General features: G+C 47.4%; 1 protein-coding gene across 4 annotated transcripts in view; it reads left to right on the forward strand.

Annotated features, from left to right (window-relative positions):
- The window catches only part of parvaa (parvin, alpha a), a 112,192-nt gene that overhangs the window by 40,586 nt on the left and 45,503 nt on the right, over positions 1-26,103 (forward strand). For all 4 annotated transcript variants that reach the window (XM_070899472.1, XM_070899473.1, XM_070899471.1 and 1 more), the window contains exons 2-3: positions 25,015-25,104; positions 25,206-25,276. In XM_070899472.1, coding sequence (XP_070755573.1) covers positions 25,015-25,104; positions 25,206-25,276 — 161 coding nt within the window. The remainder of the gene's footprint in view (positions 1-25,014; positions 25,105-25,205; positions 25,277-26,103) is intronic.

Below are 26,103 nucleotides of genomic sequence, written 5' to 3' on the forward strand. Positions count from 1 at the left end.
GCATTTGCCCACTCACCTAACCTATCCAAGTCACTCTGCAGCCTAATAGCATCCTCCTCGCAGCTCACACTGCCACCCAACTTAGTATCATCCGCAAATTTGGAGATACTGCATTTAATCCCCTCGTCTAAATCATTAATGTACAATGTAAACAGCTGGGGCCCCAGCACAGAACCTTGCGGCACTCCACTAGTCACTGCCTGCCATTCTGAAAAGTACCCGTTTACTCCTACTCTTTGCTTCCTGTCTGACAACCAGTTCTCAATCCACGTCAGCACACTACCCCCAATCCCATGTGCTTTAACTTTGCACATTAATCTCTTGTGTGGGACCTTGTCGAAAGCCTTCTGAAAGTCCAAATATACCACATCAACTGGTTCTCCTTTGTCCACTTTACTGGAAACATCCTCAAAAAATTCCAGAAGATTTGTCAAGCATGATTTCCCTTTCACAAATCCATGCTGACTTCGACCTATCATGTCACCATTTTCCAGATGCACTGCTATGACATCCTTAATAATTGATTCCATCATTTTACCCACTACTGAGGTCAGGCTGACCGGTCTATAATTCCCTGTTTTCTCTCTCCCTCCTTTTTTAAAAAGTGGGGTTACATTGGCTACCCTCCACTCCATAGGAACTGATCCAGAGTCAATGGAATGTTGGAAAATGACTGTCAATGCATCCGCTATTTCCAAGGCCACCTCCTTAAGTACTCTAGGATGCAGGCCATCAGGCCCTGGGGATTTATCGGCCTTCAATCCCATCAATTTCCCCAACACAATTTCCCGACTAATAAAGATTTCCCTCAGTTCCTCTTCCTTACTAGACCCTCTGACCCCTTTTATATCCGGAAGGTTGTTTGTATCCTCCTTAGTGAATACCGAACCAAAGTACTTGTTCAATTGATCCGCCATTTCTTTGTTCCCCGTTATGACTTCCCCTGATTCTGACTGCAGGGGACCTACGTTTGTCTTCACCAACCTTTTTCTCTTTACATACCTATAGAAACTTTTGCAATCCGCCTTAATGTTCCCTGCAAGCTTCTTCTCGTACTCCATTTTCCCTGTCCTAATCAAACCCTTTGTCCTCCTCTGCTGAGTTCTAAATTTCTCCCAGTCCCCAGGTTCGCTGCTATTTCTGGCCAATTTGTATGCCACTTCCTTGGCTTTAATACTATCCCTGATTTCCCTAGATAGCCACGGTTGAGCCACCTTCCCCTTTTTATTTTTACGCCAGACAGGAATGTACAATTGTTGTACTTCATCCATGCGGTCTCTAAATGTCTGCCATTGCCCATCCACAGTCAACCCCCTAAGTATCATTCGCCAATCTATCCTAGCCAATTCACGCCTCATACCTTCAAAGTTACCCTTCTTTAAGTTCTGGACCATGGTCTCTGAAATTACTGTTTCATTCTCCATCCTAATGCAGAATTCCACCATATTATGGTCACTCTTCCCCAAGGGGCCTCGCACAATGAGATTGCTAATTAATCCTCTCTCATTACACAACACCCAGTCTAAGATGGCCTCCCCCCTAGTTGGTTCCTCAACATATTGGTCTAGAAAACCATCCCTTATGCACTCCAGGAAATCCTCCTCCACCGTATTGCTTCCAGTTTGGCTAGCCCAATCTATGTGCATATTAAAGTCACCCATTATAACTGCTACACCTTTATTGCATGCACCCCTAATTTCCTGTTTGATGCCCTCCCCAACATCCCTACTACTGTTTGGAGGTCTGTACACAACTCCTACTAACGTTTTTTGCCCTTTGGTGTTCTGCAGCTCTACCCATATAGATTCCACATCATCCAAGCTAATGTCTTTCCTAACTATTGCATTAATCTCCTCTTTAACCAGCAATGCTACCCCACCTCCTTTTCCTTTTATTCTATCCTTCCTGAATGTTGAATACCCCTGAATGTTGAGTTCCCAGCCCTGATCATCCTGGAGCCACGTCTCCGTAATCCCAATCACATCATATTTGTTAACATCTATTTGCACAATTAATTCATCCACCTTATTGCGGATACTCCTTGCATTAAGACACAAAGCCTTCAGGCTTGTTTTATTAACACCCTTTGTCCTTTTAGAATTTTGCTGTACAGTGGCCCTTTTTGTTCTTTGCCTTGGGTTTCTCTGCCCTACACTTTTCCTCATCTCCTTTCTGTCTTTTGCTTTTGGCTCCTTTTTGTTTCCCTCTGTCTCCCTGCATTGGTTCCCATCCCCCTGCCATATTAGTTTAAATCCTCCCCAACAGCACTAGCAAACACTCCCCCTAGGACATTGGTTCCAGTCCTGCCCAGGTGCAGACCGTCCGGTTTGTACTGGTCCCACCTCCCCCAGAACCGGTCCCAATGCCCCAGGAATTTGAATCCCTCCCTGCTGCACCACTGCTCAAGCCACGTATTCATCTGCGCTATCCTGCGATTCCTACTCTGACTATCACGTGGCACTGGTAGCAATCCCGAGATTACTACTTTTGAGGTCCTACTTTTTAATTTAGCTCCTAGCTCCTTAAATTCGTTTCGTAGGACCTCATCCCTTTTTTTGCCTATGTCGTTGGTACCAATGTGCACCACGACAACTGGCTGTTCTCCCTCCCATTTCAGAATGTCCTGCACCCGCTCCGAGACATCCTTGACCCTTGCACCAGGGAGGCAACATACCATCCTGGAGTCTCGGTTGCGGCCGCAGAAACGCCTATCTATTCCCCTCACAATTGAATCCCCTATCACTATCGCTCTCCCACTCTTTTTCTTGCCCTCCTGTGCAGCAGAGCCAGCCACGGTGCCATGAACTTGGCTGCTGCTGCCCTCCCCTGATGAGTCATTCCCCTCAACAGTACCCAAAGCGGTGTATCTGTTTTGCAGGGGGATGACCGCAGGGGACCCCTGCACTACCTTCCTTGCTCTACTCTTCCTGTTGGTCTTCCATTCCCTATCTGGCTGTGGACCCTTTCCCTGCGGTAAGACCAACTCACTACACGTGATACTCACGTCATTCTCAGCATCGTGGATGCTCCAGAGTGAATCCACCCTCAGCTCCAATTCCGCAACGCGGACCGTCAGGAGCTGGAGGCGGATACACTTCTCACACACGTAGTCGTCAGGGACACCGGAAGCGTCCCTGAGTTCCCACATGGTACAGGAGGAGCATAACACCCGACCGAGCTCTCCTGCCATGACTTAACCCTTAGATACACTTAAACTGGTAATAACAATGTTAAAAGTTACTGACCAATATAAGAAGAAAAAGAAAAACTACTCACCAATCACCAGCCAATCACTTACCCCCTAGGCTGTGACGTCACCTTTGTTTTTTTGCCTTCTCCCTGTAGCTGCACCGGTACGCCTCTCGCCGACCCCGGACTCGCGCTGCTCCGAGCTCCCGCCTCCTCGACTGACTGCTCGACTCCCGCTGGCCTTTATAGGCCTCTCGCCGACCCTGGACTCGCGCTGCTCCGAGCTCCCGCCTCCTCGACTGACTGCTCGACTCCCGCTGGCCTTTATAGGCCTCTCGCCGACCCCGGACTCGCGCTGCTCCGAGCTCCCGCCTCCTCGACTGACTGCTCGACTCCCGCTGGCCTTTATAGGCCTCTCGCCGACCCTGGACTCGCGCTGCTCCGAGCTCCCGCCTCCTCGACTACTCCGTCATTTAATAAGATCATGGCCGATCTGATCTTGGCCTCTCTGCCCGTTGCCCATAAACCTTGACTCCCCTATCGTTCAGAATCTGTGAACATTCCTGGGCTTTGTGTAAAGAGCGCTGCTTTTCTCTGGTCTTGCAATGGCCCACATTCCTTATTTTATGTGCGTTATATTTCTGGACCAATTCCCATTGGAATTGTCGGCGACGTTTTATTCTCTGCACTGCGTTGTGTTGAGTGGGGCTGTGGTCTTTCGGAGCTTTGAAAGGACCGGTTGTGAGTTCTCTGCACCCACCATGTTTGCCATCACTTTTTTAAAAATATTGCTGCGCCCAAAGCAACCAACCTTTGTCCACTCTGGGACTCCCGATTGGTCGCACGGAATGCCTCAGGCCGGCTTTGCTCTCCAGTGTCACTTCCAGAAGGGAGAGCTGAGCAAAACGATCAGATTTTCTCAAAATGATCACTTCCTTTGAAAGTTGAATTTGCTTTCCTCGCACCCTTCCACTTCGGTTGCCAGCTTTAAAAAAAATTTATACCTGGGATATGGGCGTCGCTGGCAAGGCTGGCATTTATTGCCCATCCCTAGTTGCCCCTTGAGAAGGTGGTGGTGAGCCGCCGCCTTGAACCGCTGCAGTCTCGTGTGGTGAAGGTGCTCCCACAGTGCTGTGAGGGAGGGAGTTCCAGGATTTTGACCCAGTGACGATGAAGGAATGGCGACATATTTCCAAATCAGGATGGTGTGTGAGTTGGAGGGGAACTGGGAGGTGATGGTGTTCCCATGTGCCTGCTGCCCTTGTCCTTCTAGACACAGAGGTCGCGGGTTTGGGAGGTGCTGCCGAAGAAGCTGTGGCGAGTTGCTGCAGTGCATCTTGTAGATGGTACACACTGCGAAGGAGGTGGAGGGAGTGAATGTTTAAGGTGGTGGATGGGGTGCCAAACAAGCAGGCTCTGGTTGGATGTATTCCTGTTGGTTTCATCATGTGATCTCCCGCCTCCAATCGCCCCGCCTCCATATAACCACCATTGGTCATCTGACACGTCCATCATCACAGCACCCTGCCTTCCCCAATTGGATAACGAGTCTTTTTTCCCATCTTCAATATTTTTATAAAAATATTCAAAGAAAAATCTTTTCAAAAACTATTTTTTTAATGCCCCGAGGATTTTTCTCCCGGGTTTTGCCCACAGCGGTGTACTGGGGATTAATCTTTAATTCCTGGAGACTCCAGGCCAATGCTGGAGGGTTGACTACCCTAGAATCATGGAATGGTTACAGCACAGAAGGCGGCCATTCGGCCCATCGAGTCCGTGCCGGCTCTCTGCAAGAGCACTTCAGCTGATCCCACTCCCCCGCTCTTTCCTTGTAGCCCTGCAAATGTTTTCCTTCAGGTACTTATCCAACTCCCTTTTGAAAGCCATGATCGAATTTACCTCCACCCGTTCAGGCAGTGCATTCCAGATCCTAACCACACGCTGAGTAAAAAATGTTTTCTTATGTTGCCATTGGTTCTTTTGCCAATCACCTTAAACTTGTGTCCTCTGGTTCTTGACCTTTCGGCCAATGGGAACAGTTTCTCTCTATCTACTCTGTCCAGACCCCTCATGATTTTGAACACCTTGATCAAATCTCCTCTCAACCTTCTCTGCTCCAAGGAGAACAACCCCAGCTTCTCCAGTCTATGCACGTAACTAAGTCCCTCATCCCTGGAATCATTCTCATAAATCTTTTCTGCACCCTCTCTAAAGCCTTCACATCCTTCCTAAAGTTTGGTGCCTAGAATTGTACACAATACTCCAGTTGGGGTCATACAAGTGTTTTGTAAAAGTTCATCATAATTTCCACACTTTTGTACTCTCTGCCTCTATTTATGAAGCCCAGGATTCCGTAAGCTTTTTTAACAGCTTTCTCAACCTGCCCTGCCACCTTCAATGATTTGTGCACATATACTCTCTGTTCATGCACCCCCTTTAGGATTGTAACCTTTAGTTTATATTGCCTCTTCTCATTTTTTCTACCAAAAAGTATTGCTTTGCACTTTTCTACGTTAAATTTCATCTGCCACGTATCTGCCCATTCCACCAGCCTGTCTATGTCCCCTTGAAGTCTATCACTATCCTTCTCACTGTTCACTATATTTCCAAGATTTGTGTCATCTGCAAATTTTGAAATTGAGCAAGTCATTAATATATATCAAGAAAAGCAGTGGTCCTAGATCCGACCCCTGGGGAACATCACTGTATACCTTCCTCCAGTCCGAAAAACAACCGTTCACCACTACTCTCTGTTTCCTGTCACTTAACCAATTCTGTATCCATGCTGCCACTGTCCCTTTCATTCCGTGGGCTTCAACTTTGCTGGCAAGCCTATTATGTGGCACTTTATTAAACACCTTTTGGAAATCCATGTACACCACATCAACCACATTATCGTCATCAACCCTCTCTGTTACATCATCAAAAAACCGATCAAGTTGGTTAAACACGATTTTTCTTTCACAAATCTGTGCTGGCTTTCCTTAATTAATCCACAATTGTGCAATTTTGTCCCTGATTATTGTTTCTAGAAGCTTCCCCACTACCGAGTTTAAACTGACTGGCCTGTAGTTGCTGGGATAATCTTTACACCTTTTTGAACAAGGGTTTAACATTTGCAATTCTCCAATCCTCTGGCACCCCCCCCCCCCCCCCCGGATATCTAAGGAGGATTGGAAGATTATGGCCAGTAACTCCGCGATTTCCGCCCTCAATTCCCTCAGCATCCTAGGATGCATCCCATCTGTTCCTGGACACTTATCTACTTTAAGTGCAGCCAGCCTTTATAGTACCTCCTTTTATCAATTTTTATCCCATCCAATATATCAACTACCTCCTCTTTCACTATATCTATGGCAGCACCCTCTTCCTTGTTGAAGACCGATACAAAGTACTCATTTAGTACCTCAGCCATACCCTCTACCTCCATGTGTAGGTCTCCATTTTGGTCCCTAATCGGCCCCACCCCTCCTTTTTACTATTTATATGCCTATAGAAGATTTTTGGATTACCTTTTATGTTGGCTGCCAGTCTATTCTCATACTCTCTCTTTGCCCCTCTTATTTTCTTCTTCACTTCCCCTCTGAACTTTCTATATTAAGCCTGATTCTCAGATGCATTTGCAACCTGACATCTGTCATACCCACTCTTTTTCTGCTTCATCTTTCTCTCTTTTGCCATCCAGGGAGCTCCGACTTTAGTTGCCCTACAACCGCGATTGTATTTTTTCTTTAAAGGCAGCTCTTTGTTCAATTATAGTTTTTCCTGCCTGTTTATGATTCCAGTTTACCCGGGCCAGATCCATTCTCAAGCCACTGAAATTGGCCATCTATTAAGCATTTTTACTCTAGATTGCTCCCTGTCTTTTTCCATAGCTAATCTAAACCTTATGATACTGTGATCACTGTGCCCTAAATCTTCCCCTCCTGATACTTGCTCGACTTGATCCACCTCATTCCCCAGAACCAGATCCAGCAATGCCTCCTTCCTCATCGGGCTGTAAACATACTGATCAAGAAAGTTCTCCTGAAGACATTTCAGAAATTCTTCCCCCTCTCTGCCCTTTACACTATTACTATCCCAGTCTATATTAAGTTAGTTGAAGTCCCCCATTATCACTACTCTATAGTTCTTGTACCTAACTGTAATTTCTCTGCCAATCTGCTCTTAATCTGCTCTCCCATCACACATCCTGTGTGGTCCCACGGTTGAGAGTGAATAGGCCTTGGTCAGCAGGCCTTGGGGTCGCCATCCTCCAGGACTGCCCTGGAGTCTCCAGGAATGAAGATTCATCTCCAGGACACTGCTCTGAACAAAACCCCGGAGAAAAATCCTCTGGCCGTTATCTTTTTCATTTATTAGTCATAAAAATACTGAAGATGGCGCAAAGGCTGTTTGATTGGCTGGGGCAATTGGAGGTGGAAGGTCATAAGAACATAAGAATTAGGAACAGGAGTAGGCCACTCGGCCCCTCGATTCTGCTCCGCCATAGCTGATCTACCTCAATTCCACCGTTCTGCCCGACCACCATATCCCTTGATTCCCTTAATGTACCCCCTAAATATACCCTCTTAATATATATACCCCCTTAATAATATATATATCCCCTTAATATATATACCCCCTCAATGTATGCCTTAATATATCCAAGAATTCCATAGATTCACAACCCTCTGAGTGAAGAAATTGCTCCTCATCTCAGTCTTTAAAGGCCGACCCCTTATTCTGAGACAATGCCCCCTCGCTCTAGACTCTGCAGCCAAGGAAAGCAGCCTCTCGGCATCTACCCTGTCAAGCCCTCAAAGGATTTTATACGCCGCCTTTAACATAGTAAAATGTCCCAAGATGCTTCACAGGAGTGTTTTCAAACAGAATTTGACACCGAGCCACAAAAGGAGAAATGAGTACAGGTGACCAAAAGCTAGTCAAAGAGGTAGGTTTTAAGGAGCATCTTGAAGGAGGTTTAGGCAGGGTGTTCCAGAGCTTGGGGCCTTGGCAACAGAAGGCACAGCCATCAATCCAAGAGAGCCGAATTAGAGGAGTGCAGAAAAGTGGGATGAAGTGCTTTACTCCAAATTAAAGTTGAAAATCCAAACAGGAAGAATTGAAGCTGGCAGGACTGAAATAAAATGATTTACTTAAAAGTTGTGTTTCGGAGGAGCGGGGAAGGGGGTGGAATCAGTCAAACCCTTGTAGACCTGAGTCAAAACATTGCCCATGCCACCACAACACAAATCGCTCAAAAAATTAAAAGAACAAACACTTGCACTTACCTTCGGAGTACTTTATCTTCCTCACTGCCGCCGACATGCTGGACCGCACTGATTTCCCAGGTGGACACTGCAGGCGCACTTCCGGGCTTTTATTCAGCACTTATATTTTCTCCTTTAGTAGGGCTTCCATTATTTTTCCTACCACTGATGTTAAGCCCACTGGTCTATAATTCCCTGGACATAAGAACATAAAAATAGGAACAGGAGTAGGCCATACGGCCCCTCGAGCCTGCTCCGCCATTCAATAAGATCATAGCTGATCTGATCATGGACTCAACTCCACTTCCTCGCCCGCTCCCCATAACCCCTTATCCCCTTATCGTTTAAGAAACTGTTTCTTTCTGTTTTAAATTTATTCAATGTCCCAGCTTCCACAGCTCTCTGAGGCAGCGAATTCCACAGATTTACAACCATCTGAGAGAAGAAATTTCTCCTCATCTCTGTTTTAAATGAACGGCAGTTTATTCTAAGATTATGTCCTCTAGTTCTAGTCTCCCCCATCAGTGGAAACATCCTCTCTGCATCCACCTTGTCAAGCCCCCTCATAATCTTATACGTTTCGATAAGATCACCTCTCATTCTTCTGAATTCCAATGAGTAGAGGCCCAACCTACTCAACCTTTCCTCATAAGTCAACCCCTCATCCCTGGACATGGTCCATCCCCCTTCTTAAATATAGGTATTGCGTTAGCTATCCACCAGACCTCTGGCACCAGACCTTTTTCTAACGAATTATTAAATATGTGTAATAATATCTCTGCTAACTCTTCCCTAGATTCTTTTAAAATGTGTGGATACAATCCATCCGGTACAGAGGTTTTATCCTCTTCAGGTTTGATTAGTTTATTTAATATATCCCCTCTTTTTATTTTAAATGCACTTATCTAATCATCCAATGACTTGTCTACCTGTTCTATCTCCCTGGTAAATACTGAAGCAAAATAATTATTTAATATTTCTGGCATCTCTATCGTTACCTGTGATATTATCCTGTCTATCCCTTAATGGCCTTAATGGCCCTATTCCCATCCCAACCTTCCCTTTTTATTGATGTGCCTGTAAAATATTTTACTACTTTGTTTTATGTTCCTTGATAATTTAATTTCATAGTTCCTCTTTGCCTTCCTAATTGTATTTTTGACTTCTTTCCTAATTTCTTCATATTCTCCCTTATCGTGCACTCCTCTGCTGTTGATGTACTTAATGGATGCCTCTTTCCTTACCCTCAATTGTTCCCTTATGGCTCTATTCATCCATGGAGTCTCATTAGTGTTTAGTTTGTTCTTTCCTTTTAGCGGAATATATTGTTCCTGCACTCTGTTGAACACCATTTTAAATGTTTCCCATAGATGTTCTACATCGTTTTATGCCCATTTTACTTTTCCAAGTTCTATTCTCTGCCCTTCAAAATCAGCTTTTCTCCAATCTTTTACCCTGGTTTTCGTGATACTTGTGTCCTTAATTATCATCTGAAAGCATATTATATTATGGACACTATGGGACAAGGCCTTTGACCACTGACCAGCCCCTCCACCCGCCCTGCATCCATTGCAGGGCAGATGGCCGTCTCCGTGATCATTACATGAATAGCCAGGGTTCCGGATTGTACTGACGCTTTTTCATCTGCTCCCTGCAGGTACAAATAGTAATCAGATCTCAATACCCACTCGAGCTCTTGGATTAGCAGGTGAATTCTACTTTCGTGGGCATTGAGTGCTGAAAACCAGAAGCCAAGTAACCTTGGCAACATAATTGAATGTATTGGAAGCGAGGGTGTAGAGGCAGCTGGATATCAGCGTGATTTTCTTTCCATGCAAAGACTTGACACTCTTCACACAAAACACGGCGAGTGTTCTTCACCACCTCCCATACTACAACATCTTGCATTTATATAAAAAACATGCATTTATATAGCGCCTTTCACGACCACCGGACGTCCCAAAGTGCTTCACGGCCAATGACGTACTTTTGGAGTGTAGTCACTGTTGTAATGTGGGAAACGTGGCAGCCAACTTGCGCACAGGAGGATCCCACAAACAGCAATGTGATAATGACCAGATAATCAGTTTTTGTTATGTTGATTGAGGGATAAATATTGGCCCCAGGACACCAGGGATCACTCTCCTGCTCTTCTTCAAAATAGTGCCGTGGGATCTTTAACGTCTACCTGAGATGGCAGACGGGGGCCCTGGTTTAAAGTCTCATCCGAAAGATGGCTCCTCTGACAGTGCAGCACTCCCTCAGTACTGCCCCTCTGACAGTGCAGCGCTCCTTCAGTACTGCACTGGGAGTGTCAGCCTGGATTTTTGTGCTCAAGCCGCTGGAGTGGGACTTGGACCCACAACCTTCTGACAACTATGGTTTGTGTTTAACTTTCCGATCCTCTTTTTTTTGTCGTAAATTCTTCTGTGCCACTGTGTTTTAACCGGCCGTATGATTGGGAGGCCGAATTCTCACCCGACTGTCACCTGACAAAAACGTCAACCAGTCACATACATCAATCTTTTGAAGGCGGCAGGAGAATCAATAAGGTAGTTTAAAAAAGCCCATGGTATCCTTGCCTTTATAAACAAGGATATTATGTCAAACTTTTATAAATCATTGGTTAGACCTCAGCTGGTGTATTCTCCCCAGTTCTGGGTACCACACTTTAGGAAGGATGTCAAGGCCTTGGAGAGGGTGCAGAGGAGATTTACTGCAATGGGTCCAGGGATGAGGGACTTCAGTTACGTGAAAGAGACTGGAGAAGCTGGATTTGTTCTCCTTAGAGCAGAGAAGGTTAAGTGGAAGATGTGGTAGAGGTGTTCAAAATCATGAATGGTTTTGATAGAAGCTGTTTCCAGTGGCAGAAAGGTCATTAACCAGAGTGTAACATATTTGCTTCATAGGCTCTTTGCTTAAGAATTCAAAACAGCACATTGCTATTAAGAACTAGTTGGTTTATTAGCAAAAGGTTTAATAATCACACTACACATTACCAGTTCATCCACCAGGCTCACAACCACCTGCCTCATTGTGGATCCCCCGACCCCAACTGGCTGGGGTTTTATTGAATCTTGTGAACATCACGTGACTGGCTAAGTCACTCCCAACTCAACAGCTCGACAATTATTTTGTTCTATCTGTAAAACAATAAATCATTAAATCAAGTGCCCCCTGATTAAAGGGGGTGGGGGAGGCACTAAAACTGACAATTAAACAAATTAGATTTTAAACATTAAACGGTCAAATTAAAATTTGGTTGCCGGGGGTGATGAAGCACTCCAGTTCCTCCGGCGCCCACCTCTCGCGGAAGGCCGTGAGCATACCGGTGGACACCGCGTGCTCCATCTCCAGGGACACCCCGGCTCGGATGTAACCGTGGAAGAGAGGCAGACAGTCAGGCTGAACGACCCCCTCGACTGTCTGCTGCCTGGACCGGTTGATGGCCCCCTTGGCCATGCCCAGGAGCAGTCTACAAGGAGGCCCTCCGACCTGCCCACTCTCCTCCACGCAGAGTGCCCAAAGATCAGGAGTGTGGGACTGAAAATTCAACCAGAATTTTAGGAGCGGCCCCTTCAAATAATGGAACACCTCAACAAGCCCGTGAGCATCCTCACAGGTGCATACATTACACAGATTTAAGATAATTGGCAAAGGAGGGGTGAAGAGGAGTTTTTATTTACCCTGCGAGTTATTGTGATCTGGAACGCGCTGCTTGAAAGGGCGGTGGGAGCAGATTCAATAGTGACTTTCAAAAGGGAATTGGATAAATATTTGTAAAGGAAAACATTTACAGAGCTGCGGGGAAAGAGCAGGGGGAGAGTGGGACTAACTGAATAGCTTTGTCACAGAGCTTGCACGGGCAGGATGGGCCAAATGGCCTCTTTCTGTGCTGTATCATTCTATGAAGTCCAGAGGCCGTGACTTCAGCCTTGAAAAATTATTTGTTTAGCAGCTGTTAAAGGAAATTGCAGCCAAAGCACTATAATCAGTCCGTATGTGTTTTTTAATATATATATCTTACATTTGTCAGATCTCTCAATCGATTTGCGAGAGGGTGAGGGGCAGAGACTTTTAATCGTAAAACAAGGACTGAGATTGGATCCGATGACTTCAGTTGCGATGGTGCACAATAACAAACTCAGGACGATAACATCTTGAATTTCTTTGTCCTTAAACTTCAGCGTCTGTGTCCAATTAAATAAAAAAAGATTTGCATCTTCAGCCCCTGGTCCTCTGAGTTTGCTAAATATAGTTTATTGGATTTGATCGCTGGGGGACAGGCTGATTGGATGACTTGTTTCCTTCTGCAATGTCTCCATGAACTAAATGGTGTAATGACTAATGTCAGGTCAGTAACCACGTTACAAATGATGGGATTAAAATCTCTTCCCCATTTTCAACTAAGAAAGAAAGAAAGACGCATTATCTAGCGCCGTTCACGGCCACCGGATGTCTCAAAGCGCCTTACAGCCAATGATGAACTTTTGGAGTGTGGTCACCGTTGTAATGTGGGAAACGTGGCAGCCAATTTGCGCACAGCAAGCTCCCACAAACAGCAATGTGATAATGACCAGATAATCTGTTTTTGTTATGTTACATAAGAACATAAGAAATAGGAACAGGCCCCTCGAGCCTGCTCCGCCATTTAATAAGATCATGGTTGATCTGATCATGGACTCAGCTCCACTTCACTGCCCACTCCCCACAACCCCTTATCCACTTATCGTTTAAGAAACTGTCTATCTCTGTCTTAAAGTTATTCAATGTCCCAGCTTCCACAACTCTCTGAGGCAGCGAATTCCACAGATTTACAACACTCTGAGAAGGATTTCGAAGAAGAGCAGGGGAGTTCTACCCGGTGTTCAGGGGCCAATATTTATCCCTCATTCAGCATCGCTAAAAGCAGATTATCTGGTCATTATCACATTGCTGTTTGTGGGAGCTTGCTGTGCGCACATTATCTGCCGCGTTTCCCACATTACATCAGTGACTACACTTCAAAAAGTACTTCATTGGCTGTAAAGCGCTTTAAGACGTCCAGAGGTCATAAAAGGCGCTATATAAATGCAAGTCTTTCTCTTCTTTTCTAATCTAACTGTTCGTATAGCGAAGTTCAGGAGCTGATCACATGCGTAGTCGTGGCTGTAACACCTCAGGTTTTGAAATGATTGGCGAGAAAGTTGACCTGCGCCTAAGTATGGGAGTAAAAATCGGCAGAACGATGATTCTCCACGAGCCGCTGCCCCCTCAAAACCCTGAGAGATGCGAGAGGGCAGACTTAATGTCTCATCTGAAAGACGGCACCTCCGCCAGTGCAGCACTCCCTCAGTACAGCCCCTCCGACAGTGCAGCACTCCCTCAGTACTGCCCCTCCGACAGTGCAGCGCTCCCTCAGTACAGCCCCTCCGACAGTGCAGCACTCCCTCAGTACTGCCCCTCCGACAGTGCAGCACTCCCTCAGTACTGCCCCTCTGACAATGCAACGCTCCCTCAATACTGCCTCTCTGACAATGCAACGCTCCCTCAGTATTGCCCCTCTGACAGTGCAGTGCTCCCTCAGTACTGCACCTCAGTCCAGCGCTTCCTCAGTACTGCCCCTCCAACAGTGCAGTGCTCCCTCAGTACTGCCCCTCCGACAATGCAACGCTCCCTCGGTACTGCCCCTCTGACAGTGCAGCGCTCCCTCAGTACTGCATTGGGCCTATCAGCCTGGATTTTGTGCTTGAGTCTCTGGAGTGGGACTCGAACCCACGACCTTCTCACACGGAGGCGAGGGTGCTGCTCATTTCTAACACCTGTTTCCAGCAACCGCCCTAGAGAACTGAAAGTCACCGGAGCCAATGTAGCCTCGGTAGTCCAAGGCTGGTGCGCGGCACGGAAGATTGTACTGTTCAAGTCGGAGGTCCAAATGACAGTTTTACGCCGGAAAAATAAGCGGCCTCGAGTCGAATTATCCGCCAATTTCCCCCCGACCCCCTCGGCATAATTTCGCAATCATTTCGGGTCACTTCGTAAAAAACAATCTTGTCTCCTGTGGCGTTGCTCACAGTTAGTTCTGAGTAATGTTGTCAAGTTGAGCCGCTATGGTGACCTGTCCCTTTAAGGCCGCTGCTCGCACAGCGCTGCGACCTGAATGTGCCCTGCAGCGAATCGCGGAGAGGGAACTTGGCGGGTTGCTAGGTGCTTGTACATTTCTGGCTGTGGCTCAGGAAAATACAGCATCGGCTGACCTGTTTTATTTTTTGCAAAATAATGTTTCATTGCTTCAAAATGTGACAACGAGTGTGTGACGTCGGCTCTCCAGTGTTTACCATCAATAGACTGTGCTGGTAAAAGTTAATCATCCTGCCATCCGGTGATATACACTGGATCAGAATCTCTGTGTAGTACAGCGCTCCTGATTGAAGTATTATTAGCAACACAGAAGGGCCGAAATTGCCCCTTTTTTGGGGCCCTTTACTAACTGGCCCTTTACCCGTGCTGGCCCGTGCTGCCCCTGGGCCCTCGCCTCTTCTGGCCCCAAACTTGCGTCTCTCCTGGGCCCCACCACATCCCTCTACCAACTCTTGCTGCTCCTTCGCCCCGGCCTCGCCGCGCCTGCTGTACCTGCTCGCACTGCAATCAGCCGTCGCCCTCCTGCAGCAGCACGCGCTGCTCCCTGCAGCGGTATGCCGCCACACGCTGCTCCCTCTAATGGCCTCCTCAGCGCGGCACCGGACTCAGTGTCCCGCTGCCGCCCTGGGAGCACCCCTCCAATGAGGCGGAGTACTGGAGACAACGCTCCGTCTCGATTCAACGGAGCACGGCCCAATTCCGCACCAGAGGAGGGACTTCCGGGCTGGCCCTGCAAGGTTACCGCCCCCAGTCGGGGCGCGTGGCAATTTCAGCCCCACGGTGTCATTTAACACGATATCTTTCTTCTGCCGGCAGTTATTCTCACCCTGTCTCGCCTCACCAGCTCCTCACCATTTCTCCACAAAACCAACAACTTGCATCTATGCAGACCCTTTAACATAGTAAATCGTCCCAGAAATAGTGCGGAACCAAGGGTCTAATCAGGGTGAGGAACTGAAAATAATTATAATTAGCCAAGAAAAATAGGAGAAACTAATGGGACTAAAACCAGCAAATCCCTCCCTCTCCTCCCCTTTCCCTCTCTCCCCCTCTTCTCTTTCTCTCCCTCCTCTCCTCACATTTCCCTCCCCTCAACTTTCCCTCCCCCTTCCCATTCCTTCCCACTGTCCCCTTTCCCTCTCACCTCCTCCTCTTTCTCTCCCCCCTTTTTCCCCTTTCCCTCCCCCCCTTCCCTTTCCCTCCCCTCTCCTCTTTCTCTCCTCCCCTTTCCCTCCCCCTTTCCTTCCCTCTCTCTCCCTTTCCCCCTGTCCTACTTTAGCTTTCCTTCCCCTTTTCCTGTTAATGTTGCAAGGAAGGGGGAGGGAGAGGAGAGAAAATTGGTAGAATAAAGAAGCAAAAAATTGTAACTTGCGATTGGCAAATAACATTTCTGAAATGGGAAATGCATTTTTCAAGATTGTGATTGAAGAGTTGACTAAATTCTAACTCTTTGACACGTGACTCCTTGTCCTGTGGTGGGTGATGGGCAAAGCACAAGCATCTCTTTCTCTCGTGAAGGGGAGGGGGAAGGGCCAGGGCACACACCCCATGGCAGGCAAGCAGCGCAGGGCATTGAGAGGTCCCACAGGAGCCTCCCTTGGGGCAGAGTTTTTCATTTATTCGTTCTGCGATGTAGGCATCACTGGCAAGGCCGGCATTTATTGCTCATCTCTAATTGCCCTTGGGAAGGTGGTGGTGAGCCGCCGCCTTGAACCGCTGCAGTCCGTGTGGTGAAGGTGCTCCCACAGTGCTGACTTTTCCGCAGTTCAGACAGACCTACATTCGCCAGGGAGGAACTCGGCCATTAATTTGTGATTAGTGCCCTCATCAGTAAAGCTAACTGATCAATTGAAGATCTGCAAGATCGTCTCACTGCAAGTGTCTCTTCCAGACTTGGAGCCAATGCACCTTAAACTCCTTTACCCTAAAACCAGGCTAACCTTTGACCCTTTTCAGTAACGTAGCACTGAGCGCTTAATGTTAACATGCGTTTTGCATTTCTTTTTGAGATGTGGGCGTCGCTGTCGAGGCCAGCATTTATTGCCCATCCCTAATTGCCCTTGAGAAGGTGGTGGAGAGCCGCCCGTGTGGTGAAGGTGCTCCCACAGTGCTGTTAGGGAGGGAGTTCCAGCATTTGGACCCAGCGACGATGAAGAAACAGCAGATATATTTCCAAGTCAGGATGGTGTGTGACTCAGAGGAGAACTTGCAGATGATGGTGTTCCCATGCGCCTGCCGCCCTTGTCCTTCTAGGCAGCAGAGGTCGCGGGTTTGGGAGGTGCTGCCGAAGAAGCTGTGGCAAGTTGCTGCAGGTGATGAACTTTCACTGCAGAAGACATTAACGGTCAACCATCTAAAGTGGGATTAGAGTCACGTACAAGGATATCAAGGTCTTGGAGAGGGTGCAGAGATTTACTAGAATGATACCAGGGTTGAGCGACTACAGTTATGTGGAGAGACTGGGGAAGCTGGGGTTGTTCTCCTTACAGCAGAGAAGATTATGGGGAGATTTAATAGAGGTGTTCTAAATTATGAAGGGTTTTGATAGAGTAGATAGGGAAAAACTGTTTCCAGTGGCAGGTAACGAGAGGACATAGATTTAAGAAACTTGACCAAAAAACCAGAGGGGAGATGAGGAGAATTTTTTTTAGGCAGCGAGATGTTGTGATCTGGAATGGGCTGCCTGAAAAGGAAGTAGTTTCAATACAGTAGTAACTTTCAAAAGGGAATTGGATAAATACTTGAAAAGGAGATATTTGCAGGTCTCTGGGAAAAGAGCAGGGGGAGTGAGACTAATTGGATCGCTCTTTCACAGAGGCACAGGCACGATGGGCCGAATGGCCTCCTTCTGTGCTGCATCATTCTATGATTCTAAAGCTGATTTACTCAGAGTAAAAGATGTTTTGAGGAATCTGTCAAACCATCCAAGGCTCACAGATTGCAGGCCACCTTGTGTAACGTTATGGTTGAGTGACAGTGTTTTGGATGTGATGTTAAACCGAGGCCCCATCTGCTCTCCTAGGTGGGCATAAAATATCCAAGGCCACTATTGGAAATAGAGCAAGGGAATTCTCCCCTGTGTCTTGGCCAACATTTATCCCTCAACCCAACATCACAACCGCATTATCACATTGCTGTTTGTGGGAGCTTGCTGTGCGTCAATTGGCTGCCGTGTTTCCAATAGTACACCCGTGACTACATGTCAAAAAGTACTTCATTGGCTGTAACGCACTTTTGGACATCCTGAAAAAGTAAAAGGCGCTATAAAAATGCAAGTGCATTTCTGTTCTTCAGAGGATATTGTGTTGCTTGTAAATTTCTGTCTCTGGATCAGAAAAATGCAACATAAAATGACTGTCCCTTTTTTAATAATGGTTTAATATCTGTAGCAATCTATGAATGTCTGGATTGTGACTACTGTGCTCTAGTTGCAAGACTTTTATTGATTAGCCAGTAGTCTTGACCATGGAGAGCAAAGTGTAGGCTAGTGGGGCTGGAGGATGGAAGGCGGAAGAACTTGCCTTTATAAGGTAAGGCGTAGAATACAAGAGCAGGGAGGTTATGCTTGAACTGTATAAAACACTGGTTAGGCCACAGCTAGAGTACTGCGTGCAGTTCTGGTCAGCACATTACAGGAAGGATGTAATTGCACTAGAGAGGGTGCAGAGGAGATTTACGAGGATGTTGCCTGGACTGGAGAATTTTAGCTACGAGGAAAGATTGGATAGACTGGATTTGTTTTCTATGGAACAGAGGAGGCTGAGGGGAGACCTTATTGAGGTGTATAAAATGGAGGGGCGGAGATAGAGTGGATAGGAAGGACCCATTTCCCTTAGCAGAGGGGTCAACAACCAGAGGGCATAGATTTAAAGTAATTGGTAGGAGGTTTAGAGGGGATTTGAGGGAAATTTCTTCACTCAGAGGGTGGTGGGGATCTGGAACTCACTGCCTAAAAGGGTGGTAGAAGCAGAAACCCTCACCACATTTAAAAAGTACTTGGATGTGCACTTGAAGTGCTGTAAAGAGAGATTAGGCTGGATGGCTTTTTGTCGGCCGGCATGGACACGATGGGCTAAAATGCCCTCATTCTGTGCTGTGAATTTCAATGGGCTAGACTTTCCACTGCACAATGCTCGGCTAGTGCCCATATATCGCCCAAAATGGCCTGCTATCGCCCATTTTGACTGAAAAGTGGAAAGTTAGGCTGGAACATCGCTGGAAAATTCTCCTCCCAACTTTCGGCTCACATCGCCAAGGCTGGAACATCGTCCATTTTTTGGGCGATAGTCAGCAAAGTGGAATGTCTAGCCCTATGAGTCTATGAACTGGATATGGACATGGAGATGGGATTCAGTCCCCATTTCAAATTTACTCATTTTGTCCTTTTATTATATTATCATTAATAACTTCCTGTGTCCACATTTATAATGGGAATTGTCTATGTAAACTTCCCATGCTGTAATTATCTGTGGGCCGTTTGGATCTGTCTTCACAAGACTCCGATGCTCAAAGATTTGCTGGTTGCGGTGAGTTTTGGCAGGCCAGGTGGTGAAATGGCTGTTTATCCGTCACCGCTGTGTGAAGAAATCTGAGGGATGAGACAACAGCAACTTATATTTATATGGCGCCTTTAATGTAGTGAAACGTCCCAAGGTGCTTCACAGGAGTGTTATAAGACAATACAAATAAATTTGACACTGAGCCACATAAGAAGATATTAGGGCAGGTGACCAAAAGCTTGATCAAAGAGGTAGGTTTTAAGCAGTGTCTTAAAGGAGGAAAGAGAGGTAGAGAGACGGAGAGGTTTAGGGAGGGAGTTCCAGAGCTTGGGGCCCAGGCAACAGAAGGCATGGCCACCAATGGTTCAGTGATTATAATCAGGGATGCTCAAGGGCAGAATTAGAGGAGCGCTGACATCTCGAGGGGGGTGGGGTTGTAGACTGGAGGAGATTACAGAGATAGGGAGGGGAGAGGGCATGGAGGGATTTGTAAACAAGGATGAGAATTTTGAAATCGAGGCGTTGCTTAACTGAGATCCAGTGTAGGTCAGCGAGCACAGGGGTGATGGTTGAACGGGACTTGGTGCGAGTTTGGACACAGGCAGCCGAGTTTTGGATGACCTCTAGTTTATGTGGGAGGCCAGCCAGGAGTGCGTTGGAATAGTCAGGTCTAGAGGTAACGAAGGCATGGATGAGGGCTTCAGCAGCGGATGAGCTGAGGCAAGGGCAGAAACAGACGATGTTACGGAGGTGGAACCAGGCGGTTTTAGTTATGCCGCGGATATGTGGTCGAAAGCTCATTTCGGGGTCAAATATGACAGCTGGTTCTCCCGCGTTTGCGATTGGATTTGCAACAGTGAGTTACCGGGTGGTCAGAGAGAGAGTCGTGTCTCTGGCAGCATTTGATCTCATTAACCGGCCAGGAGGTCTGCTCCTCCTGTGTAACTTTAGCAGAGGCAAGGAGCAGGGTTTGCAGCATTGACACTTTCCGACTGCGAGCCGGCCCTTTTTAATAAATAAAGTTAAATCTCCTGCTTTTAACGGCGAGCTTTCTAGCAAAGCTTACTGAAGGCAAATTGAGATGAAGGCAGTGAGTCATCCTGAAGGTTATTAATATTTCAGAGTATTCCCAATTTGCAGGGAGAATGAAGGTGAATGGGCCCGAGAGCAATGGGCTGTGGAGCACTTTGTTGTAAAGGTAAGGTATTATTTGCCCTCGAGTATTTTGAAGCATTGAATAGTTCATTTAATCATAATTCCCATTTGCTGTGGCAATTATTGTCTGCATGCATCTACGCTGTGGGTCATAGTCTCATAATGGAAATGGCATCTCCTTTAAATCCTTGGGAGAATATAGGTTTTTTCTATTTTTTATTCAACAAAATAATAAAATAAAATTGAAAGCTTTGTGCCAGTAACCGCAGCCTTGTTATGCTCTGAATTTTCTAATCCTTTTGTAATCTTGACAATCCGTCAAGGCAACATCTGGTAGCACTGTTAAATTGAATTTTGTGTGCGAAGTTCTAACAATAAGTTTTGACTATTCTGAAGAGAAAAGAGGGGAGAAATAAAGATAATCAATGAAGCGGGTCCGTGTGTAAATGGTTAATTTGCCTTTGTAAATTGCATTGTGTGGAGTGGCTGAGAGGACTAGATTTTTGTCCTGAGTAAAAGAACCAGGGGACAAAGACAGCAGTATTTGCCACTGTAGAATTCAGTAGCGGACGGGCTATGATGCTATTAAGAATATTGGCGTAAAACCAGTGTGAGCAAGAATGAAGGGGTCACAGGAAATGTGCCCTCCTGATTCAAGCATTCATGTTGTGCTGTCATTAGCAGCCTATAGTTGTAGCTTTGTGACCAGACTCCAGTTACAAGAATTTTCATTACTCTTGCAATATGAATAACAAAATCTTTTAATTTTGCCGTCAATCTCAGACTGGTAACATTTACAGGGGGTTGGGGGGATGAGAGAATGGGGGCGAGGGCCTGTGCGTTTCCTGTGACTCCCCACCTCCCTGACTGGTTGAGGAGGTGGTTTCTCCGAGAGGTTACTGAGGTCAGGAGGATCCCAGCTACGAACTGTGAGCTGTGGCACAGCGGCTGGGAATGTGCTGGTGGGTGGCAGAGTTGATCACAGTGCTACACAGGCTTGGGGGGGGTAAGGGCACTGTGCGCCGGGGGAAAGGGACCCTGTGGGAAAGGGGCCCTGAGATGGTGGGGGGGAACAGAGGTGTTAGGTCCTGGGGGAGACGGAGACTTGGCCTTCGGGGTGGTGGAGGGTGGGGGGGGGGGAGGGGTAGAACTGGGCCCTGGGGGAATGGGCCAGGAGTAAGGGACCCTGTGGGAATGGGGCCCTGGGGTGGTGGAGGGAACGGAGTGGTAGGGGCTGGGGGAGACGGAGACTGGGCCTTGGCGGTGTGGTGGAGCGGGGGAGGGAAATAAGAAACCCCATCAGCTCTGGTTAATTTGAAGTCATCTTTTTTCTGCTTGGAAAAGATATTGAATAATCCAGGGGTGAGAATTGAGCAATCATAATAAGGGCAGATGAGGCTTTTATTTGGCACAATTTCAGGTTGAATTTACAGAGAATTCATGTGCAGCACCATGGAATTGAGAGTAGGCTGTTTGCAAAAGAAGAGAAATTCTCCCTCTTTGCATTATTTGGATCTAACCTCAGAAACTGCCCTTTAAGCTCCCATTCTTCATTGGGAACTTTACATGTCCACCCCAAGGGGGCAACTGTGTACATTTTGGCTCATCCATGCCTTTGTTACCTCTAGACTTCACTATTCTAACGCACTCCTGGCTGGCCGAGGGCCCACATTCTACCCAACGTAAACTAGAGGTGATCCAAAACTCGGCTGCCCCGTGTCCTCACTCACACCAAGTCCCGCTCACCCATCACCCCCTGTGCTCGCTGACCTACATTGGCTCCCAGTTAAGCAGTCGGATTGTTGTAAAGGTGGTGGGGATCTGGAACTCGCTGCCTGAAAATGTGAGAGGGGCAGAAATGCTCAGCGCATTTAAAAAGTACTTGGATGTGCTCTTGAACTTACAGGGTTACGGACCAAGAGCTGGAAAGTGGGATTAGGCTGAATAGCTCTTTGTCGGCCGGCGCGGACGCAATGGGCCAAAATGGCCTCCTTCTGAGTGCCATAAATTTCTATGATTCCAACAAAAAACGTATGACACTAAATGAAAAGACATGTAACCTTTCCTCCCCCTCCTCCCTTAAGCCATCTTTGTAAAACCGTTCACCCCATCCCAACATGATGGGCCGAACGGCCTCCTTCTGAGCTGCATCAATCTATGATTCATCTGCCTTTCTGAAAAACAAGCTACTTAGGCAATGCATCTGTACGTGAACCAGATTGAATTATCGTGGAGACACTAACAGTCATGTTGACGTTAATGGAGAAATAGTTTGTGAATGCATATTGTTTGTTGAATTTGTACTAATGCAGTGGCTTCAGCGTTGAAAAGTGCATGTACCTTGCACTGTGTTAGTGGCAAGATATTTGATTTGCCAATGTTTGGCATGGAGTCAGCAGCTAATGGAATGATTGTAATGTTCCTTTTATTAAATAGCTTCCTGTAGCATATAATAGAATATTCCGCCTGTGATGGCGAGCAGGCCGGCTCCAGTGTTTGTGTTTGCAGTGCAGCTGATCAAATGGCTCCTATAGATTTGGGAAACGTTACCAAGCTACTCGCCGCTGAGGGTATCTCATGCAGAGGGCGAAATAGCACCAGAGGTTCACAACTGACTGGCTGGCCTCCCACATTCCACCCTGCGGAAACTTGAGGTCATCCAAAACTCGGCTGCCCATGTCCTAACTCGCACCAAGTCCCGCTCGCCCATCACCCCTGTACTCGCTGATCGACATTGGCTCCCAGTTGAGTAACATCTCGATTTCAAAATTCTCATTCTTGTTTTCAAATCTCTCCATGGCCCTCGCCCCTCCCTATCTCTGTAATCTCCTCCAGCCCCACAACCCCCCCCCGAGATATCTGCGCTCCTCCAATTCTAACCTCTTGAGCATCCCCCGATTTTAATCGCTCAACCATTGGTGGCCGTGCCTTCTGTTGCCTGGGCCCCAAGCTCTGGAATTCCCTCCCTAAACCTCTCCGCCTCTCTACCTCTCTCCTCCTCTCATATTGTCTACATCTTTGACCAAACCTTTTGACACCTGTCCTAATATCTCCGTTTCTACCTCGGTGTCACATGTTGTGTATGAAGCTCGTATGAAGCATAGATTTTAAGTAATTGGTAGGAGGTTTAGAGGGGATTGAGAGGAAATGGCTTCACCTAGAGGATGATGGGAGTCTGGAACTCACTGCCTGTAAAAAAAAAACCTTCACCGCATTTAAAAAGTACTTGGATGTGCACTTGAAGTGCCGTAACCTGCAGGGCTATGAACTGAGAGCTGGAAAGTGGGATTAGGCTGGATAGCTCTTTGTCGGCCGGCGCGGACACGATGGGCCAAAATGGCTTACTTCCATGCTGTAAATTTCTAGGATTCTATGATGAACCGCCCTGGGACGTTTTACTACGTTAAACGTAGCGCACTAGTTTCAATCGCCAAAGGCAGTTGGAGAGGAGTGTTCCCGATTTTGCTTTTCCCTAATTAGTGGGATTAGCAATCTGTGGTTGAGCCCATTCCTGGAGGTGCCACCTGCATGGCCTCCTGCCTCCATCCACCCCGCCCCACACTCTCGCCATTGGTCATCCCACATATCGATCCCCGCAACTGCCCCGCATTCCAGTGGCCAATTGGAAAGACTCTTTACCCGATTGGATGATTCTTGACCAAAGTTCCCTGTAGGCCGCACAGCGCTCCAGGCGTCCTGCACAGTCTGGCTTGCCAGCTTTTCAATACAATAACCGCGCATGACCGGTGTTTTGAATGGACCGTACAGGGTCAAACAAAATCAGAGGAAACATTACTCTTGACTCCGTCAAACATCTTTTATTCCCCCAGTTGGTCCAATATTTTTATAAGTAGTAAACAAATGTGGTCAAAGATTTATTTTAAAATACTATAAAACAGGCTGGATTTTCGATTCTGCTGATTTTGGGGCGGTAATGGCAGTGGGGCGGTAAGGTTTGCGCCCGAGAACAGTTTGCGCCTCAGTCAGCAAAATTGGTCAGCTGAGCCCTGACTGTGGGGTGGAGCGTTAAGGGAGGCGTTGTACACCTCTCTCAGAGCGCTAGGCCAGCTGAGCTTGGGAAAATCCCAAGTAAAGAGCCGGGCCGGGAGCGCTCTAAGAGAGGCCTGGGGAGAAGAAAAAACCTGGAAAAAAAACACCAAAAACATTCCCAATACACAGCCCACGCTGCCACAACATAAATCGCAACAAAAAAAATCAATAAAAGCAATCACACTTACCTGAGGTGGACATTACTAGCCTCACTGCAGCCGCTACAGCTCAGGCAGGCACTCTGCACAGCGCTACGGGTTGGGCAGGAGCCAAACATCGAATCAACCAGAAGCTCCGCACCCCACTGAGACTGGCCCCAACAACGCCAGCGGAGCACTGGAAGCTGGCCAGAAGAGCTCACCGCCGCCATTGCCACCCCTCCGGGGTGAAAACAGAGGCGGCAACAAGCCAAACATCCAGCCCAAAATTCCTTTAATGGCCCAATGGTTTTTGCTGATAGCAGCGTCCTCAAGATTAACTTTAATTCCTGGAGACTGCAGGCTAATCCTGGACGGTTGGTAACCCTGTTGGCCGTGGGGTTTTTATTTTAGCCTCTCCCAGGAGATCACATGGTTACTTGCGGGTAGGGAAAGAGTCTAATCGTTGGTGCTTCAGGCATCCCGACCATGTGGGCCAGGCTCCATGGACCAGTTGGTGATTTCCTTCCCAACATTCTCCGCATCATGATGCCTCTTGAAGGCTATTTAAAATAATCGCCGTTTAACCCTGTGCTTGTGTCTCTCTCACAGTATCCGAGCTGCAAGAAGAAGGGAAAAATGCCATCAACCTGCCACTCAGTCCTATCCCCATTGAGCTGGATCGTGAGGACACGATGCTGGGTAAGAGACTGCGTTTTAAGCAGGGTAAAATGCACCAAGTTAAATGAACCCGTGATGGTTTGAGCACGACTGTAGTTACTGTATCCTTACTCTATTTCTAGAGGAAAACGAGGTTCGCACAATGCTTGATCCCAACTCGAAAAATGACCCCAGGCTACAGGAACTGATCAGGGTAAGAATAGAAAATAAAAACTTACATTTATACAGTGCCTTTGGCAACATCGGGACGTCCCAAAGCACTTTACATGCATTGACATACTTTGTGAAGTGTAGTCACTCTTGTAATGTAGGAAACGCAGCAGCCAATTTGCGCACAGCAAGCTCCCACAAACAGCAATGTAATAATGACCAGGTAATCCATTTTAGATGTTGGTCGAGGGAAAAATATTGGTCCCAGGACACCGGGGAGAGCGCCTCTGCTCTTCTTCAAAATAGTGCCGTGGGATCCTTTAAGTCCACCTGAGGGAGCAGACGGGGCCTCGGTTTAACGTCTCATCTGAAAGATGACCCCTCCGACAGTGCAGTGCTCCTTCAGTACTACTCCTCCGACAGTGCAGCGCTCCCTCAGTACTGCCCCTCCGACAGTGCAGCTCTCCCTCAGTACTGCCCCTCCGGCAGTGCAGCTCTCCCTCAGTACTGCCCCTCCGGCAGTGCAGCTCTCCCTCAGTACTGCTCCTCCAGCAGTACAGCGTTCCCTCAGTATTGCCCCTCCGACAGTGCAGCGCTCCCTCAGTACTGCCCCTCTGACAGTGCAATGGGGAGGGGAGGGAAGGAGAAAGGAGGGGAGAGGGATGGGGAGGGAGTGGAGAGGGGTGGGATGCGGAGGTGTGTGGGGAGGGAAGGTTAGGAATGGGGAGGGGAGGGGTGGGGATGGGGTTGGAGGTGCATGTTGCGGCACCTCGCAGGCCACCATGTAGACTGGGCCACCCAGCGGAGATGTGTGACTGAGTTGTAACTTCTATGTAGGATGTGTTCTATGCTGTCCTACATTTGGGGATT

Source organism: Pristiophorus japonicus, chromosome 14 (genome assembly GCF_044704955.1).
Source record: "Pristiophorus japonicus isolate sPriJap1 chromosome 14, sPriJap1.hap1, whole genome shotgun sequence".
Lineage (NCBI taxonomy): Eukaryota > Metazoa > Chordata > Chondrichthyes > Pristiophoridae > Pristiophorus > Pristiophorus japonicus.